This window comes from Littorina saxatilis, linkage group LG15 (assembly GCF_037325665.1).
Source record: "Littorina saxatilis isolate snail1 linkage group LG15, US_GU_Lsax_2.0, whole genome shotgun sequence".
In the NCBI taxonomy this organism is placed as follows: domain Eukaryota; kingdom Metazoa; phylum Mollusca; class Gastropoda; order Littorinimorpha; family Littorinidae; genus Littorina; species Littorina saxatilis.
In genome coordinates this window covers 48734079-48752933 of record NC_090259.1, presented here as the reverse complement: position 1 = coordinate 48752933, position 18855 = coordinate 48734079, and the positions used below count along the sequence as shown (strand labels likewise).

The 18855-nt window shown below is 42.4% G+C and overlaps 2 protein-coding genes and 2 long non-coding RNA genes across 5 annotated transcripts in view; 1 reads left to right on the top strand and 3 right to left on the bottom strand.

The window, feature by feature from the left end:
* The window catches only part of LOC138949514 (uncharacterized), a 725664-nt gene that overhangs the window by 148523 nt on the left and 558286 nt on the right, over positions 1-18855 (bottom strand). The window lies entirely within an intron of this gene.
* Positions 1-18855, bottom strand: part of LOC138949536 (uncharacterized) — a 37571-nt gene that overhangs the window by 3808 nt on the left and 14908 nt on the right. The gene's annotated exons all lie outside the window — the stretch shown is intronic.
* Positions 687-8798, bottom strand: LOC138948147 (uncharacterized). Its single transcript, XR_011449905.1, has 3 exons — positions 8724-8798; positions 5547-5649; positions 687-994 (listed from the first exon to the last, which is right to left on the bottom strand). It is a non-coding gene; the product is annotated as an uncharacterized lncRNA (long non-coding RNA).
* Positions 11843-15023, top strand: LOC138948352 (papilin-like). Its single transcript, XM_070319881.1, has one exon. The coding sequence runs from the start codon at positions 11861-11863 to the stop codon at positions 13859-13861; it is 2001 nt and encodes a 666-aa protein (XP_070175982.1). The 5' UTR covers positions 11843-11860; the 3' UTR covers positions 13862-15023.

The following is an 18855-nucleotide window of genomic DNA, read 5'->3' as shown; positions in this document are numbered from 1 at the left end:
GCCATGTTTACTCGCTCAGTGTGTTCCACGTTTGACGTCACTAGCCAGGGGAGTTAAGCGATGGCAAAATTTTAAGATTGTTTCCCTTATAGTTAATTACAGGTGAGAATGAGCACTTTCAATAGCCAATTACGCGCGATCGGAGGAGATGGAACTTGATATAATTATATTTTTGCGGTCCTGTTATAAAGCCCTTTCCAGTGGCACAATAAAAAGTTTGCACTCTGGTTGGTCTTTAATGTGCTGCAGACAGGTGTACCCAAACAGCCCATATCACAAATGGTTTGGAATTCCCGAAAACACAAGATCCGCACTGCACAACTTCAGTGCACATGTACGCGAGAGTGCTCGGTCGGTTTTTGAAAATGTGTATCTTGAGAGAAAAATTAAGAATAGTGCGCTGTCCGAAGGAATGGAGTTCTTACCGGACAATGACAGCGCTCAGTTCAAAACGATGGGACATCTGACCGCCATGCGGCTATGTGAATCGGACATTTGAGCCTTTCAATCCGTCTATGTCGGACGCCTGACACATCCCCGAGGCTTTTACATGAAATAAGACCATACAGGCACTAATAGTTGCATACCAAAAATGAACTGCCTCAAGGCTCTCTATGCAGAGTGGTATCTTTTTAAAGAATAAATCCAGGTACAGCTTCTTCTAAAGAAAAAAGAAAATTCACCGAAACCACCAAAACATCTACCTCACTACAGAAAGCAGTCAAAGTGTTGATTTTTGGTCTGTGACCAAGTGGAGGGATGGTCTTATCCCATGTTAAAGGTGAGAACAACTTTTTAAATGAGGCGTAGTGGGCCTTTAAAACATTGACACAAATTTACAATAGCAACAAGTTGTAATGCTCAGTACAACCAATACTGAGTGGACATTTACTGGCGCTGTTGCTGTAGTTTCCCCATCGATCACAGCTGGACTTGGATAGCACTGCTTTTCATCCACATTCACTGGCCAGGTCTTCGTCATCTTCTGTCCCTACTGACAAATGAATGACAAAGGAACTGATCTTAAATCCAAACACAATGACAAGAACAAGTTTTAAGTATGAGTAAGGAGTAAATTGTGTTTGTAACTGACACACACACACACACACACACACACTAAATCCACATAAATGCCAAGAGCGTAAACATTCTAATTCCCTGGTAGACAAGCTATAATGCCTACTTTTTAACATATATATGAAATATAGAAGACACATTCCCTGTCAGCGCTTGCTATCAAATTCAACAAGAGGCGAAGCCTTCAAGGCTCACGTAAGAAATCGACAAACAGTAACACAAACTCAATCACTCCGTCACACATACACACACACAGTACACACACACACACACACACACACACACACACACACACACACACACACACACACACACACACACACACACACACGTACACACACACACACACACACACACACACACACACACACACACACACACACACACAGAAAGAGCATAGGGCAGGTTTCACGGTAATCAGACTCTTTGATGTGTGTAAACTTTGCCTTCAAATTACTTGCTTACTGTGTTGATTTTCATCATTTTTTCTGCTTGGAATGAGTAAGTATGGTATTTGCAATACAAAAAATTAAATAAAAGCTAAAATGTTTGTGTTTGAGCAATTATTTGAGCGAGTTTTTCGAAGCGAACGTGTGAATCCTGACAGACACCATTTCCTTCTGTCACATGACCCCATCTCAAAGTGTGATTCAACAGACACGAAAATAACACACAAAACTTATGATAATGGGGTTATTAATTCAATTAATACACAAGGTTAGTCTCTGACTAGATAAAATAGGGAAAAAATATCAAATGTGAGCATAAAACCGTTTCTGGAAAAATTTTCAATCGCCACCGAAAGTGTCTGTCAGTAAAAAAACCACGTGCTTTGTTTGCAAAGCAAAGCCTAATTTTACACATCGCGTGCTTTTGTCTGTTATTCTTGCTTGTGAACATCAATTTATTGATGTTCTTCACTGGAAAGCAGGTGTATCATCAACAGTATCACAAAATCGCAAAGAATGAACATTTTTGTTGTGATCCGACCGGTGTCTGTAGACTGAATCACACGTTCGGCAAACTTTGTTTTTAACGGAAATAACCGAGCCTTTCATCGGAAACGACGTTTCAACCGCTTCAGATCGTCTGCAGGAAGAAAAAGAGGAATGCGATACCCAGTGAGTAAAACATTTAATCGTTTTTAGAGCCTTTTGATCAAGTTTTGTTGCGTCTGTCAGCAACGTTCGTCAACCCAACGTTCGACACAGCGACGCACGCATACGGATTTGCAGCGTTTGCATTCGGAAAGTGAGGGATTTGTGAGTTCGTTTACATAATTTCAATCGCTAGTAGGTTTTCCCTTCGTCTCCCATTGTTGTGTTTGCATGTTATTGGCATTTCATTGTGTAAATTGAAAGTTTGTGAGTAACAGTAGTACAATCTGTCGAACGTTGGCGACGCTGACAGACGGAAATATCGAACGTTGCCTTCAATGACAGAAGGGCTTGGCGATCGTACTTTCGATTCGTAGGAACACAATTATGGAGACAGCAATGTGCGCTCGTTACCACAACGGTCATGAGCCGGTGTAACACGAAATTTTTACTCCACGAAAAATTGACTCCGGACGGAGTAAACTTCCAGTAAAAATCTTGTACGAAAAAAGAACTCCACAAGAAACTAAATTTTTACTCCCCAAATATTTACTCCCAGTAAACATCTCGTACGAGAAACTTAGGGCCTACTCCTTCGTTTATAATTCGCGCAATATCCCATTTACGTGCAATCCCGTTTTGCCGCCGTCCCATTTTGGCGATATTTCACAAGCCAAGCGTCATCTTACTACCGCATCCCATTTTGGCGCAATCCCGTTTCGCCGCTATCCCATTTTTTTTATTTTTATTTTTACATTTAGTCAAGTTTTGACTAAATGTTTTAACGTAGAGGGGGAATCGAGACGAGGGTCGTGGTGTATGTGTGTGTGTGTGTCTATCTGTGCGTGTGTGTGTGTGTAGAGCGATTCAGACCAAACTACTGGACCGATCTTTATGAAATTTGACATGAGAGTTCCTGGGAATGATATTCCCGGATATTTTTTTTTATTTGTTTCGATATATACCTTTGATGACGTCATATCCGGATTTTTGTAAAAGTTGAGGCGGCACTGTCACACCCTCATTTTTCAATCAAATTAATTGAAATTTTGGCCAAGCAATCTCTGAAGAAGGCCGGACTTCGGTATTGCATTTCAATTTGGTGGCTTAAAAATTAATTAATAACTTTGGTCATTGAAAACCTGAAAATTGTAAAAAAAAATAATTTGTTTTTAAAACGATACAAATTTACGTTCATCTTATTCTTCATCATTTTCTGATTCCAAAAACATATAAATATGTTACATTCGGATTAAAAACAAGCTCTGAAAATTAAAAATATAAAAATTATTATTAAAAAAATTCCGAAATCGATTTAAAAACAATTTCATCTTATTCCTTGTGGGTTCCTGATTCCAAAAACATATAGATGTGATATGTTTGGATTAAAAACACGCTCAGAAAGTTAAAAAGAATAGAGATAAAGAAAAGCGTGCTATCCTTCTCAGCGCAACTACTACCCCGCTCTTCTTGTCAATTTCACTGCCTTTGCATCGAGCGGTGAACTGACGATGCTACGAGTATACGCTCTTGCTGTAAAAATGCAGTGAGTTCAGTTTCATTCTGTTAGTTCGACAGCTTGACTAAATGTTGTACATGAACAAAGTATGCAAACCAGATGATCCAGCGACGTCCTTCCCAATTTATGTCCAATGGACGTCTACCCACAACACGCCACTGGATGCCGCGTGGTCAGCCAACCATGTGGTGCCAGTCGTGAAAACCAGGTTCTTTGTCCCACAGTGAGACATTCAAGTTGGGGACTTTGTGACCGCTGACTTTGTCAGCATGGATGGAAAGGTGGAGAGATACAGGGCGGTGATCATCCCCAAGTCAACCCATTTCCCTGATGGGCCAGATCGAGAGGAGATCTGTGTGAAGTGTTTGCGCGCAAAAGACAATGGGAGATACTATGTCTTTCCTAATGTTGATGACATTTCATGCTTGCCAATGGCTCAGATAAAAAAAAATCCCACCAACCAACCATGAACAACAGGGGGGATTACTTTTTTTGACATGTGACCAAGTCTCATTTGAGCGTTCACAGTGTTACCTGAGAATAGCACACCCCCTTGAATTGGGACCAAAGAAAAAGCGTTGTATATATGCATTTTTGAATGCTTTTCTAAAGTCATAAGTTCATTTGTGAAAAAAAATTTTTAGGGATTGTTTTGCTGAATGCATGCAGTTAAGAAATTGACCCCGTTTTCAAATTTAGGGGGTAGGGTTACCCCATAGCCCACGTATGTCTGTGTGACTGTGTCAAATATCAATCTACTTTGCGTACAAAATGTATAGATGTTTGTTTTTCGATTTTAGAATGATTTCTTAAGCTGGCTAGAACTTCTGAGGTCTACAGGAAAGGATAAAGATAAAAATGTACAAAATATAAGTAGCGTCCTTTATCTTACCATTGTTCTGATCAATGCTGTCCCTTTATTTGCAAGTTAACCATTTTTCTTAATGTGTTCAAGGAGTATGTTAAAAATTATTATCAATGGTTGCTTTAAACAGCACCTTTGGGCAGTTATTATGCACTGAAGTTGTAAAAGCATGTTTTGGGGGTTTTAGGATATAGCGTCTTGGAACGCCAATCATCTTGGAAATACGAATGTTCATATAATTTTTTTTACTGTTTTGGATAGATAAAAAGTTGAACTCTTGGTGCAAACTGTTTTTTGGCCCCTGTTTGACTATTTATTATTTTGGAATATTGTGTGTGAGGGGGAAACTGCAATCATCAATATCATGAAACGTGCCATAGGTGAAACTGTGCAAGAAAGCGAGACACTAGATCTAGATCTGTCTGTCTGCATGTAGCCTACTTACATGGACACGACTGCCAAATAGTCTCGGCCCGCTCAAAATAACAATCACCGAGACTTTCAGTAATTCCATCGCGTGACGTCTAACCCTCGTACGTCATAATGTGACGTCAATGTAATATGACGTCTTCAAATGTTAAAGTTTCTACCACAGACATACACACATACATACGCACGCACGCACAGACAGACAAAAGTTAGCATCGCATAGGCTACACTTACGTGAGCCAAAAAGCAAAGCAAAGGTGTGTAACATCAATCTGCAGGGCTAGAAAAATCTGCAGGTATTATTACTATTAATGTCTGGCAGCTCAACTGACTGGCCAGGGAAAATCAAACACACACACACACACACACATACACTCACACACACACACACACACACACACACACACACACACACACACACACACACACACACACACACACACACACACACACACGTCGGTTCTCACACACAAACACACACCAACAGTCAGAATGTAACCAGAACTTGAGACTGAGAGGGAGGATAAAACACAATATGATCATGTAGCAAAACTCTTACCTGAATTGCCATTAGCATGAAATATTTCCCATTTGAGTCTTGACAGCCTCCGGATCATGAAGGAATCAATCTGCTTCTTCCACTGTGCCGGATCGATGCCAACCTGTAATATATATTATTATTGGATAAAGTAACATTCCTCTGAGCAACAAATTTAAAACAGTTAGTTGACAGGACAAGTAGTACTAGGAGCTACATGCAGTATGATATTTACCTATGTGGAGGAACAACAAACACACTGTCACCAGAACCAGATGAATTTACACACTGCACCCTCCCCCATAAAACAACAACAACAAAAAACTACAACAGACGACCAAACCAACATTAACGCTTGATTCTTATGATACTGTGGGACAGTGGCATTGATATCTTTCTAGAATATAAAATGTTATAAGTCCTTTTACATTTAGTGAAGTTTTGACTTTCTTTCTTTCTTTATTTGGTGTTTAACGTCGTTTTCAACCACGAAGGTTATATCGCGACGAGGGAAAGGGGGGAGATGGGATAGGGGAAAGGGGGGAGATGGAATAGAGCCACTTGTTAAGTGTTTCTTGTTCACAAAAGCACTAATCAAAAAATTGCTCCAGGGGCTAGCAACGTAGTACAATATATGACCTTACTGGGAGAATGCAAGTTTCCAGTACAAAGGACTAAACATTTCTTACATACTGCTTGACTAAAATCTTTACAAACATTGACTATATTCTATACAAGAACCACTAAACAAGGGTAAAAGGAGAAACAGAATCCGTTAGTCGCCTCTTACGACATGCGGGGTGCAGAGAAATAAGGATGTGGAAAAGAAGACTTTTGGTAAGTGAAATAAAGGTGATGGATCCAGTCAGGTAGAAATAAGACAACAAGAAAAGAATTGGAAAACTGCAGGGAATAGTAGGGAGAGTTTTCTTGGAAGGAAATATAGGTGAAAGGACTGGTAAGGCAGAAATAAGACAAAAGAAGAGAAGTAAAGGGGTGGGGTAGCTCTGTTTAAACGCTCCCGCCGTGTGAAGGCGACCCCATGGGAGCAAGTTTTGACTGAATCAGTGAACTGAATGTGTTCACATAGACTGATAGAGTGACAGACAATGAGACATACAATGCAGACAAGTTGATGTGTGCTATATACATATGTATATTACATAACATGTATATGTATACTGTTCAAAAAAAGAAACGCATAGCTTGTAATATTTGGTTAATTTAGTTATATGGCTACAAGGATATCCACCAAACTGCAGAAAATGTTTATCTGGTCGTCGACCTTTCGTCCATTGCCACAAGTGAGCTCTGCACGTGACGCATGCGTTATCAGTGGCTACAATGTCAAAATTGCTCATTTGGCATGACCACTCGTCATGCTTCAGTGTAATCTCGTGAAACTCGGGGAATATTGAGCTCTCACCATGTCTTCCAAAACCCATAAAAGCGGATTGTTCGCCACAAAGAAATCAGACGACAATTCAGCGACGAAAGATGGCCCGATTGAGCAGAGAAGACCGCCAAATTGCATTGGGTCGTTTACAAGCAGGCCAAAGTCAAAGTGCAATCGCCAGGCACTTCCACGTGTCCCAGAGCACCATCAGTAGACTGTGGGTCAGGTTTCAAGCCACTGGCTCCGTTGCTGACTTGCCACGAGCGGGAAGACCAAGGGCGACAACTGCTGCTCACGACCGCTTCATACGGCTCCGCCACCTCCGGAATCGTTTCCTGTCGGCCTCATCTTCTGTCCAGGCTCTCCCCGGGCCACACCGATTATCGGACCAGACCGTGCGGAACCGCCTGCATGAAGCTGGTTTGAGAGCTCGCAGACCTCACAGAGGAGCTGTCCTCACCCGCCGCCATCGCCAGAACCGAGTGCAGTGGGGCAACCAGCACCTTCGCTGGACCGTCCGGAATCACTGGAGACACGTGTGGTTCAGCGACGAGTCCTACTTCCTGCTCCAGCGACATGATGGTCGGAGGAGGGTCTACCGGAGAGTAAACGAACGTTACGCGCCCAACTGTGTGGATGAGGCACCCGTTCATGGTGGTGGAGGCGTCATGGTGTGGGGGGCGATCAATACCGCTGGAAGGAGCACCCTGGTGCACGTCCAAGGGCGCATAACTGCCCAGCGATACGTGGAGGAAATTCTGCGCCCACACGCCCTTCCTCTTCTGGCTGACCAGGATGCCATATTCCAGCAGGACAACGCTCGCCCGCACACAGCACGACTCACCACCCAGTTCCTCACCGACCACCATGTCCAGGTGCTTCCCTGGCCATCCATGTCGCCAGACATGAACCCGATAGAACACCTCTAGGGTGAATTGGACAGACGTGTGCGCAGGCGAGAAGAAGCGCCGGCAAATCACCGCGATCTATTGCAGGCACTTCAGGAGGAGTGGGACACCATCCCACAGCAAGATATCCGGCATCTGATCCAGTCCATGCCCAGAAGGTGCCGGGCAGTTGTTGCTGCTCAAGGCAGTCACACCTCCTACTGACTTGACAGCCTCGGCACCCAATCGTATTGATTGACTGATTGATTTGAAGATGCAAATGAACTGTGTGTGCATTCAACTGTGTCCATACCAAATTTCAAACAAATAATCTAAATATTGGATTTTCTGTTAATTTTTTCGAAAAATAAAACAAATTTGGCAAGTAGCAACTATGCGTTTCTTTTTTTGAACAGTATATGTATAACATGTATGCATGTGTGTAGAGCACAAAGGAAAAAATAATAGAACTTGACACACAGTTTCACTGAGAATGAGATATATCCTGACAGTGAGTGAGTGAGTGACTGTTTACAGCAATACATTGTACTTTATTAAACTTAAATTAAGGTACACACTGAAAGTCATGCGCTTCTTGTATTAGTAATGATTCTAATAGTGGAGGAACTGCATGATCATCATACTGGTGAAATAAAGCAAAGAGGTTTGAGCAGTTCTGTGGTTTGGACTCCAAGTCAGTAGGTGTTCATTATTTTATTATTATCCCTGAACATGAATAATAAAAAAAAATGAAAACACTATCTCAGTCTTGCTCACAGTCACACACACACACCTCCATAATTATGAGTTATTCTGACCAGAACTTGAGAATGTAAGGGAGGGGAAGGAAAAAACACACTGTACATCATAACACTGACAGTTGTACATAATAAAACCTCTTCGCCTTACTCTTACCTGATTTGCGGCAGTGGCATCAAATATTTTACTTTTGTCAGTGACAGCCTCAAGATCATGCAGCAATCGGTTGGCTTTTTCAGCTGAGAGGATACCTTGAAGTTGAACATACTAGCTCTAGCTCTCTTCTGATTGATGCCAACCTGCAATAAAATAATTGTGAACCGATCAGAAGGTTACCTATTTGAGTATTTCAAGTTAGACTCAATCTTTAAAAAGCAAAAAGAATTTATAAAATAATTATTATGATCATACACCTTGAAAAGAGGTTGCAAAAACGTGGTAGTGGTAATCTTCTTCTTCAAATTAATGAGAAAATCCCTGTACAGGGCAACTATCTACGTGTTGGTTCAGTGAACGATACCTTGCGCCTGTGGACTGACCCAGTGACAGAGTCCCGACAGTGACTCGAGTGAGTCGAAATGACACATGTTGCAACACATACTACCATAGACCCACTCTCACTCTCACTTATGAAACGAAACATGGAAACTTACCTCTGGTTAATATGCAAAGGTTCGCCCGTCCCAATTCTCTCGCATTAGCAAACATCATTGCCATTGGAGATTCTGTCCAAACAGATCTGCCTTCGATCCGCCATTAACTAAAAACCGAAACGCAGTAGGTCTGAAAACCACGCTCAACGTCCAAAATAAGGAGGAAAAAAAAGAGCCCAAAACATTTTTTTGGGCAATAACACTGTTTAAGCCCCACAAACATTTGTCCTTATTTTTTATGAAGCTTAATTTGTGCCCCTTATTTTATGCTCCACAAATACAGTTTGTGGCCCACAAAACCAAAATGTGTCCCATAAAAATAAGCCCCAAAGATTGTGAGGCACATTTGCAGTTTGTGGGCCACAAATTTGTGCCCTTATTTTGTTGGATTAATGACAACGAATGCCAAGGATACCCGTATGCTTATGGGGGAAGTTCGCGAAAACTCCCGAAGTTTTGAGTGACATCGGAAGAACTTGCCTCACTTTCGTATGCATGGGCCGGAAGAAGGGCTTACTTCGAAGCAAAGCGAGGAAGTAATTGATGGTAGTTTGCGACAACTTCCTACGTTTTGAGCGACATCGGAAGTACATCCTCAATTTCGCATGCATGGGACGGAAAAAGTGCTTACTTTTGAAGCAAGCGAGGAAGTAAGTGAGGGCAGAGACATAGATATATGTCTCTGGTGAGGGTAATTGTACTACAGCGAAACCCAGGAGTAAACACGCTGCTTCCAAAGTTTCTCGGTGCAAAATAGCAGGGCTTTTATATAAAACCGATCTAACGCAAATGAAAGTCCAACAGAGAAAAAATAGAAAGAAAAGTCGCATCTCGTGCGTGCATTTCGTGTAAATTTCCCTGAATACAAACCTGAGTTGCCAGCTTTGACTTTTGTTCGTTCTGGGTCACTGGCCACGACTCTTAAAATTTCATCCCCGCTTATAGGATGGGGTGTTTCTATGTAAATGGGCGTCTGTGTGTGCATGTGTGAGTGTGTGTTTGTGTGAGAGTGTGCGTGTGTGTGTGTGTGTGTGTGTGTGTGCGTGCGTGTGTAGGTGTGCGTCTGTTCATTCATTCATTCGTTTGCAATGCACGCGCGCACATGTGTGTGTGGGGGGGGGAAGGGTGTGTGTGTGTGTGTGTGTGTGTGTGTGTGTGTGCGTGCGTGTGTGTGAAAGTGTTTGTATGTATTTGTGCGAGTGCCTGTGCGTGCGTGTGTGCGGGTACAATTGTGCGTTTGTTTGTGTGCGCGTGCGTGTGTGTGTGTGTGTGTTCAACGGTGTGTGTGTGTGTGTGTGTGCACCCCCACCCCCCCACACACTATTATGAGCTGATTATTTGCGCCTCGATATTTTATTTATTTTCTTACGTGTTATGTTGTTTGTTGTGATTCACCACACCCGAGTTTCTCGAAATTGAGATAATAAAGTGTTCTATGTCTAACACACATGCACACAAGCGCGTAGGATAAACAAATCCAATCTTGACTTTCAACTTTACATAAACATACATCCTGTTCACAATTAACGAGGACAAACATATTTTACCAACACCTAAGTACAACAATTTATTTTTTGTAAAAATTTGGACACACCTTTTCCCAATTAGGGGAAGGGAGGGCAAGTCGACCCCCTCGGGTATGTCGTCCCCCCTCGATTTTGAGAACATGACACTGCAGGGGTGATTATCATCGATTTCATAAGCCAGAGTTACCCAACCTGAATCAATTGAAGTAAAAAAAATGTCGAAAAAAACCGGGCCCAGCAAAGCGGTAAGTCTTTGTCAATTTTGATGGTTTCCACTCTAAAATTGTTGCACGAAAACAAACCACAGTCAGTGCATGGGAGCCGCTGATTCGTAAAATGCACCAGATCTGCAAAAAAGCAGTCGAAAGTTATAGATCTCAGGCTATCCCAGGAACAATGGTAAATAGCAATGTTCAGCGAGTGCCATGATCGGGTAATTCGTCCCCCCCCCCCCCCCCCCCCTTTGTCGTGTAACTCGACCCGGGTCACAATACCCGAGTATGGGTCCATATCACTCTCTCGTCTGTGTAGACTCTTTCATCTCCAAGAAATAGTGTCAGATGAAGAACCCGTAAAAGTTCGTTATTGACATATTGAAATTACGTCACAAAATGACGCAATAATGGTTTGCAGAGACTATAAACAAATGTGAGCAAATCTAAGCTAGTAGATTTTTTTTGGCGCGAGATGATGCATATTTTTGCGATTTTCACCAAAATAAATAAAACAAAATAACATATGTGGTGTCAATGTGCGCGTACCCCCTTCCCCACACAAAAAAACCTCTCGATTTCTTAATGTAAAAAGTTTCCAAGCTGCGTATAGTTCCTGGTGTTCTTTGATGAACGAGTTTTGTTGCACGCTGCTCTCGCACGGTCGTTTGTTTTTATTTTACAGGCCCCAATGGACATCACAAACACTATCTGCTGCGATGGACGCCTTACAGAAAGGATTGAGTCTGCATGCATGTTCAAAACATTTTAACATTCCAAGAGTAACTTTAAGACGCCACCGAAACAAAACCAACAAATTTGCCAATGGTGACATCAAAGTAATGGGGAGGCACCAAACATTACCAGAAGAGGTCGAACAGGAATTGGTTGAACTCATACTCATGAGGGAACGAAGGTTTTTTGGTCTCACCAGAAACGACCTAATGAAAATGGCATACCAAATTGCCGAAATGAATCGAATAAACCATTCCTTCAACAAGGAAAAGAAGACCGCGGGGAAAGATTGGTATCGTCATTTCATGAGGAGACACCCTGAAATCAGCCTACGACAGCCAGAAGCAACCTCATTTGCTCGGGCTGAGGGGTTCAACAGAGAAGCGGTCAATCGCTATTTCAACCTATTGGAAGAACTCGTCGATGACAACAGCTTGCACGCATCCCGGATCTTTAACATGGATGAAACAGGGATAAGTACTGTGCAGACAAAATGCCAAAAGGTTCTGGCACAGAAGGGCAAGCATCAAATCGGTTCAATGTCAAGTGGTGAACGAGGAGTCAACACAACTATTGTGCTATGTGCTTCAGCTGCCGGGAACTATGTTCCACCATTTGTCATATTCAAGAGAAAACGTATGCCTCCTTCCCTGGCAGAAGGATCGCCAGTTGGTTCTGGTGTTACCTGTAACGACAGTGGATGGATGGACGGCAACATGTTTTATACATGGTTGCAGCACTTCATCAAACACGTGAAGCCAAACGTTGAGGAAAAGGTGCTGATCGTACTCGATGGACATAAGAGCCACACCAGCAATCTCGATGCCATTAATCTTGCAAGAGAACACGTCGTGATCCTGCTGTCGTTGCCCCCACACACAACGCATAAGACACAGCCAATGGATCGCTCCGTTTTCAAACCTCTGCAAGCTTATTACGACCAGGCTATAGAACGCTGGCTGCGAAACAACCCAGGACGACTGGTCACCCCCTTTCAAATTTGCAGTTTATTCAACGAGGCCTACCTGAAAACAGCAACAATGCAGACAGCTATGAACGGGTTCAGATCATGTGGTATTTGGCCATGTTCAAGGGAGGTTTGTGAGGACTCTCAGTTTGAGGCATCTATCACTGAGGCTCTCCCTTCGTTGGCAACACTCTCCTCTTCACATCCGGAAACATGCTCAATGGCGCATCTAGCGACAGGCAACAGGACCAATGTCGCATCTAGCAACAGGACCAATGATACATACAGCAACATGAGCAGTGGCGCATCCAGCAACAGGAACAATGGCGCATCCAGCGACAGGACCAATGATGCATTCAGCAACAGGACCAATGATGCATACAGCAACATGAGCAATGGCGCATCCAGCAACAGGAACAATGGCGCATTCAGCGACAGGACCAATGATGCATACAGCAACATGACCAATGGCGCATCCAGCGACAGGAACAATGGCGCATCCAGCGACAGGACCAATGATGCATTCAGCAACAGAACCAATGATGCATTCAGCAACAGGACCAATGATGCATTCAGCAACAGAACCAATGATGCATTCAGCGACAGGACCAATGATGCATTCAGCAACAGGACCAATGATGCATCCAGCAACAGGACCAATGATGCATTCATCAACAGAACCAATGATGCATCCAGCGACAGAACCAATGATGCATTCAGCAACAGAACCAATGATGCATCCAGCGACAGAACCAATGATGCATTCAGCAACAGAACCAATGATGCATTCAGCAACAGAACCAATGATGCATTCAGCAACAGAACCAATGATGCATCCAGCGACAGAACCAATGATGCATTCATCAACAGAACCAATGATGCATCCAGCGACAGAACCAATGATGCATTCATCAACAGAACCAATGATGCATTCAGCAACAGAACCAATGATGCATTCAGCGACAGAACCAATGATGCATTCAGCAAAAGAACCAATGATGCATTCAGCGACATGAGCAATGACGCAACAGGCAACAGAACCAATGACACATCCAGCGACAAGACGAATGGTGCAACAGTCAACATGACCAATGGCGCAACAGAACCAATGATGCATCCAGCGACAGGATCAATGACACATGCAGCAACATCTCCCACTACTACATGTTCGGTGATTAACCCTGCGTCAGATGGACGTTGATTCTTCCGAAGCCTCGTTATTTCAGCTGACACAGACCTGCAAACTGCACGGCGAATAAATGGGCAAGCAATAGATCCTGGTCTAAGATTGAGAGAGCAAGCGGAGGCTGACAATTTACGAAACAAAGTGATGCTTCACATCATTACAAAAAATGACGATCATGCACAGAATCTTGTTGGGGATACACTGAATGATGATATGCCCCAGCGCATCCGTTTTTCCTCTGTTCACGAAAGAGTCATGGCCATGTCTGTCAATACAGCAATGGTCGGGGAGTTTGAGATACAACAAACATCTGAAGTGCTGAAAAAAACAATCGTTATCATCGACGCAACAGACAACAGAGGAAACACTCTAAAGTACGGAGAGGAATTTGAACATCCAGTGACACTCCGATATACATCATGGGGAGATGAAGTCGGGCATTATGAACTCGTAGTCACAACTGGCAACGTGCTTCCGACACCGTCTTCAAGACGGCGGAAGAGAACATCGTCTGAGATCCTAACCTCAAGCCCTTACAAAAAAACTATTAGAGGAAAAAGCGAAGGGTGTCGCAAAGAAAACCAAGAAAACCACCGCCAAGAAAACCACCGCTAAGAAAACCACCGCTAAGAAAACCACCGCCAAGAAAACTTCTAACGGCTACACCATGAAGGACTGGCTTTGTATTTTATGTGGAGAATACAACATTGAGAACATGATACATTGCAGGAGCTGTGAGGGGTGGGCTCACATTGCGTGCGCAGGAACGAACACGAGTGATTATGTTTGTGATTTGTGCTGTTAAAGAGAGATGGAGATGGGTTGAAGGGGGTTAAAGAAGAAGAGATATTTGTTTGACGGTTCAGTCTTTCTTGTAAGGCTACAATTAACGTTTACAATGTTCTGGATGCTTTGCCCTTCTGACTGTGTGGTTCGGTTGTCATCGTCAAAGATGGACTGTTATAATGCACACTCTTTTATGTTATTATTTATTTTTAACAGCCAAATTGACGTATTGTTGATTTAAATTATGTGCACGCGCGTGTGTATGTGTAGGTGTAAGCTTATCACTATGCGGTGTGCGTGTATGTGGGTGTGCGAGTGGGTGTGTGTGTGTGTGTGTAAGTGCATGAGAGAGAGAGAGAGAGAGAGAGAGAGAGAGAGAGAGAGAGAGAGAGAGAGAGAGAGAGAGAGAGAGAGACTTAGACTTAGACTTAGAACATTTTATTCACATAAAGGGTAGACATTTTAGGCCATAGGCTTAATCTTACAATGTGCCCTTTACATTCACACAAACACATATTCACGCGTGCGCCCGACTAGAATCATAGAAACATCAAACATACAGTAATAATAAATGAGAAAAGTAGTAGAAAATACATGAATGGAACATCAATAAAGCAATTACAGAATGGAACATTAATTACGCAATCACACTTGCGCACTCACACGCAGACGCACAAGGAGGAACACATATAATACTAATAATAATATACACACAACTAAGTGCCATTCAACAAGCACACAGTGAGCCTACCAAGACAGGTAGATTTAGCATTATGTAGGCATGCAGCAGTCAATATTTCAGAGTAATAAAATAATTATAATTAACAAAGCTAGCTACAATACCGGCAGCGTAACTTATGAAGACCTCAGTATGTGTTTCCTGAGGGAGGTTTTGAATGCGTTCAATGAACGGCACGTTTGTACATTCGAAGAAAGAGAGTTCCACAGTGAAGGTCCCACAAAAGCAAAGCTAGTTTTGTATAGATCTATGCGAGTCCTTGGTAATATATATATAGATTTGTTTGACACATAGCGCTCGGAAGCTTTAATCAATCAATCAATGAGTCTTATATCGCGCATATTCCGTGGGCGCTCTGCAGTGATGCCGTGTGAGATGAAATTTTATACGGCCAGTAGATTGCAGCCATTTCGGCGCATATTTACCTTTCACGGCCTATTATTCCAAGTCACACGGGTATAGGTAGACAATTATTAACTGTGCCTAAGCAATTTTGCCAGGAAAGACCCTTTTGTCAATCGTGGGATCTTTAACGTGCACACCCAATGTAGTGTACACGGGGGGAGGTTCGGACACCGAAGAGAGTCTGCACACAAAGTTGACTCTGTGAAATACATTTCCGCCGAACCTGGGATCGAACTCACGCTGACAGCGGCCAACTGAATACAAATCCAGCGCGCTACCAACTGAGCTATATCCCCGCTTTAGTCAAGAATGCATTTAGGTATGGTGGGGCCAGCTCATTGAGCGCCTTGTACATTAGAATTAAGATGTTGTAATCAAGCTGCTGTTGAAGTGGAAGAATATTGGCTACCTTCAACTTTTCTGACGTGGACAGATAAGGATTGGTTACAATAAGCTTAGCACCTCTTCTGTGCAAGGAGTTTAGTTTTTGACTCACATGCGAAGCAAAAGTGAGTCTATGTACTCACCCGAGTCGTCCGTCCGTCCGTCCGTCCGGAAAACTTTAACGTTGGATATTTCTTGGACACTATTCAGTCTATCAGTACCAAATTTGGCAAGATGGTGTATGATGACAAGGCCCCCAAAAACATACATAGCATCTTGACCTTGCTTCAAGGTCAAGGTCGCAGGGGCCATAAATGTTGCCTAAAAAACAGCTATTTTTTACATTTTTCCCATTTTCTCTGAAGTTTTTGAGATTCAATACCTCACCTATATATGATATATAGGGCAAAGTAAGCCCCATCTTTTGATACCAGTTTGGTTTACCTTGCTTCAAGGTCAAGGTCACAGGAGCTCTTCAAAGTTGGATTGTATACATATTTTGAAGTGACCTTGACCCTGAACTATGGAAGATAACTGTTTCAAACTTAAAAATTATGTGGGGCACATGTTATGCTTTCATCATGAGACACATTTGGTCACATATGATCAAGGTCAAGGTCACTTTGACCCTTATGAAATGTGACCAAAATAAGGTAGTGAACCACTAAAAGTGACCATATCTCATGGTAGAAAGAGCCAATAAGCACCATTGTACTTCCTATGTCTTGAATTAACAGCTTTGTGTTGCATGACCTTGGATGACCTTGACCTTGGGTCAAGGTCACATGTATTTTGGTAGGAATAATGTGTAAAGCAGTTCTTAGTGTATGATGTCATTGCTAGGTTTAGTTATTTGATCATGTCAAGGTCAAGCATGTGAGTCGTATGGGCTTTGCCCTTCTTGTTTCATTATATTTTCACTGGCACCGCACCATACAATGGAGGCATAATTAATATATGATAGACAGTAGAGAGAGAGAGCATCTTTCTCTCTTCTGTGAATGTCAAAACTATTTTAAAAAAGTTCTTTGTTTGTATTTGAAATAAAAGTGAACGTAGCCTAAAAAATAATATTCGAAGTTGTGTGTTGATTGATTAATTAAGAGAGAGAGAGAGAGAGAGAGAGAGAGAGAGAGAGAGAGAGAGAGAGAGAGAGAGAGAGAGAGAGAGAGAGACACAGAGAGAGAGAGAGACAGAGAGAGAGAGAGAGAGAGAGGGGGGGGGGGGTGCGCTTTCCCGTCATTGGAAGTGCGCGTATACTAGTAGGCCTATTAAACTATTTTACGTTCACGCAACCTGAAATGGGCGACACAAATCAATTACAAGTCCAATTTGTAAATATATTTTCCCATTTGCTTCGCTTTGAACCAGAGCAACTAATAAGTATAGATGTTTGAACATCTATCCCTTCAAATACTCACCCTCCCTGCATAGCTAAGACGTCGATCGACTTCTGACGTAGGCCGACTCATTATGACGTCATTCTCACTTCCGATTAACAAAACTGACACAGAAAAGTTACTTCAGTCAATTTCATATGTCGAGGTGATGCTATTGGGTAATATGAACAACCTTTTCCACCTGGACGAATTACCCGCCCCCCAAGTCGTTCATGCTTCAGGATTTTTTTCTTTTATATTTTATTTAAAAACCGTGCCAGTTGGATCGTTCATATTCCACACAACGCTTACACGAAAGAGAACACACCAGGTTTTACAACAAAAACAATATTTTTTTTGAAAAGACGAGAGGTATAAGCTGCATTTGTTAGAGGGGTTGACTTGCCCTCCCTTCCCCTAATATGAAAGTTACTGAACTTATCTTCTTTTCACTACACCTTATATCTTGATTCCCCAAAAAACTTGAGTTCTCCCTTTTTAAATTGACCAGTAGCCCAAAACGTTCGCTCTAACCAAACAGTTTTACTGATACACAATCATTCAAAAAAAAAGAGGTTTAACATAACCGACTTCGCTACCACATAAACAAACAAGAAGGGCAAAGCCAATACGACTCACATGCTTGACCTTGACATGACCTTGACCTTCAGGGTCAAGGTCAAATAACTAAACCTAGCAATGACATCATACACTAAGAACTGCTTTACACATTTTTCCTACCCAAGGTCAAGGTCATCCAAGGTCATGCAACACAAAGCTGTTAATTCAAGACATAGGAAGTACAATGGTGCTTATTGGCTCTTTCTACCATGAGATATGTGACCCTCCACCACGAAATGAGTCGCATGTCACCTCGCGCGGTTCTGCGCTAGGCTTAATATAAGTCCGGGGAGTGTCTGATAACAGAGTGAGGGTCACCTTAGTCACAGGCTTATAACTCAAACAGTTTTCGCTCTTTTCTAAAACGGTTTTCACCACTAGATAGAGCATAAAAAACTCTTTAGGAAAATGTAAAAATATGAAAATCATGCAAAGGTGACATGCGACTCATTCCGTGGTGGAGGGTCACATATGGTCACTTTTAGTGGTTCACTACCTTATTTTGGTCACATTTCATAAGGGTCAAAGTGACCTTGACCATGATCATATGTGACCAAATGTGTCTCATGATGAAAGCATAACATGTGCCCCACATAATTTTTAAGTTGGAAACAGTTATCTTCCATAGTTCAGGGTCAAGGTCACTTCAAAATATGTATACAATCCAACTTTGAAGAGCTCCTGTGACCTTGACC

What these genes read in the sequence shown, in the direction of transcription:
- LOC138948352 (XM_070319881.1), top strand. Translation starts at nt 11,861, where the DNA reads ATGAGGGAACGAAGGTTTTTTGGTCTCACCAGAAACGACCTAATGAAA.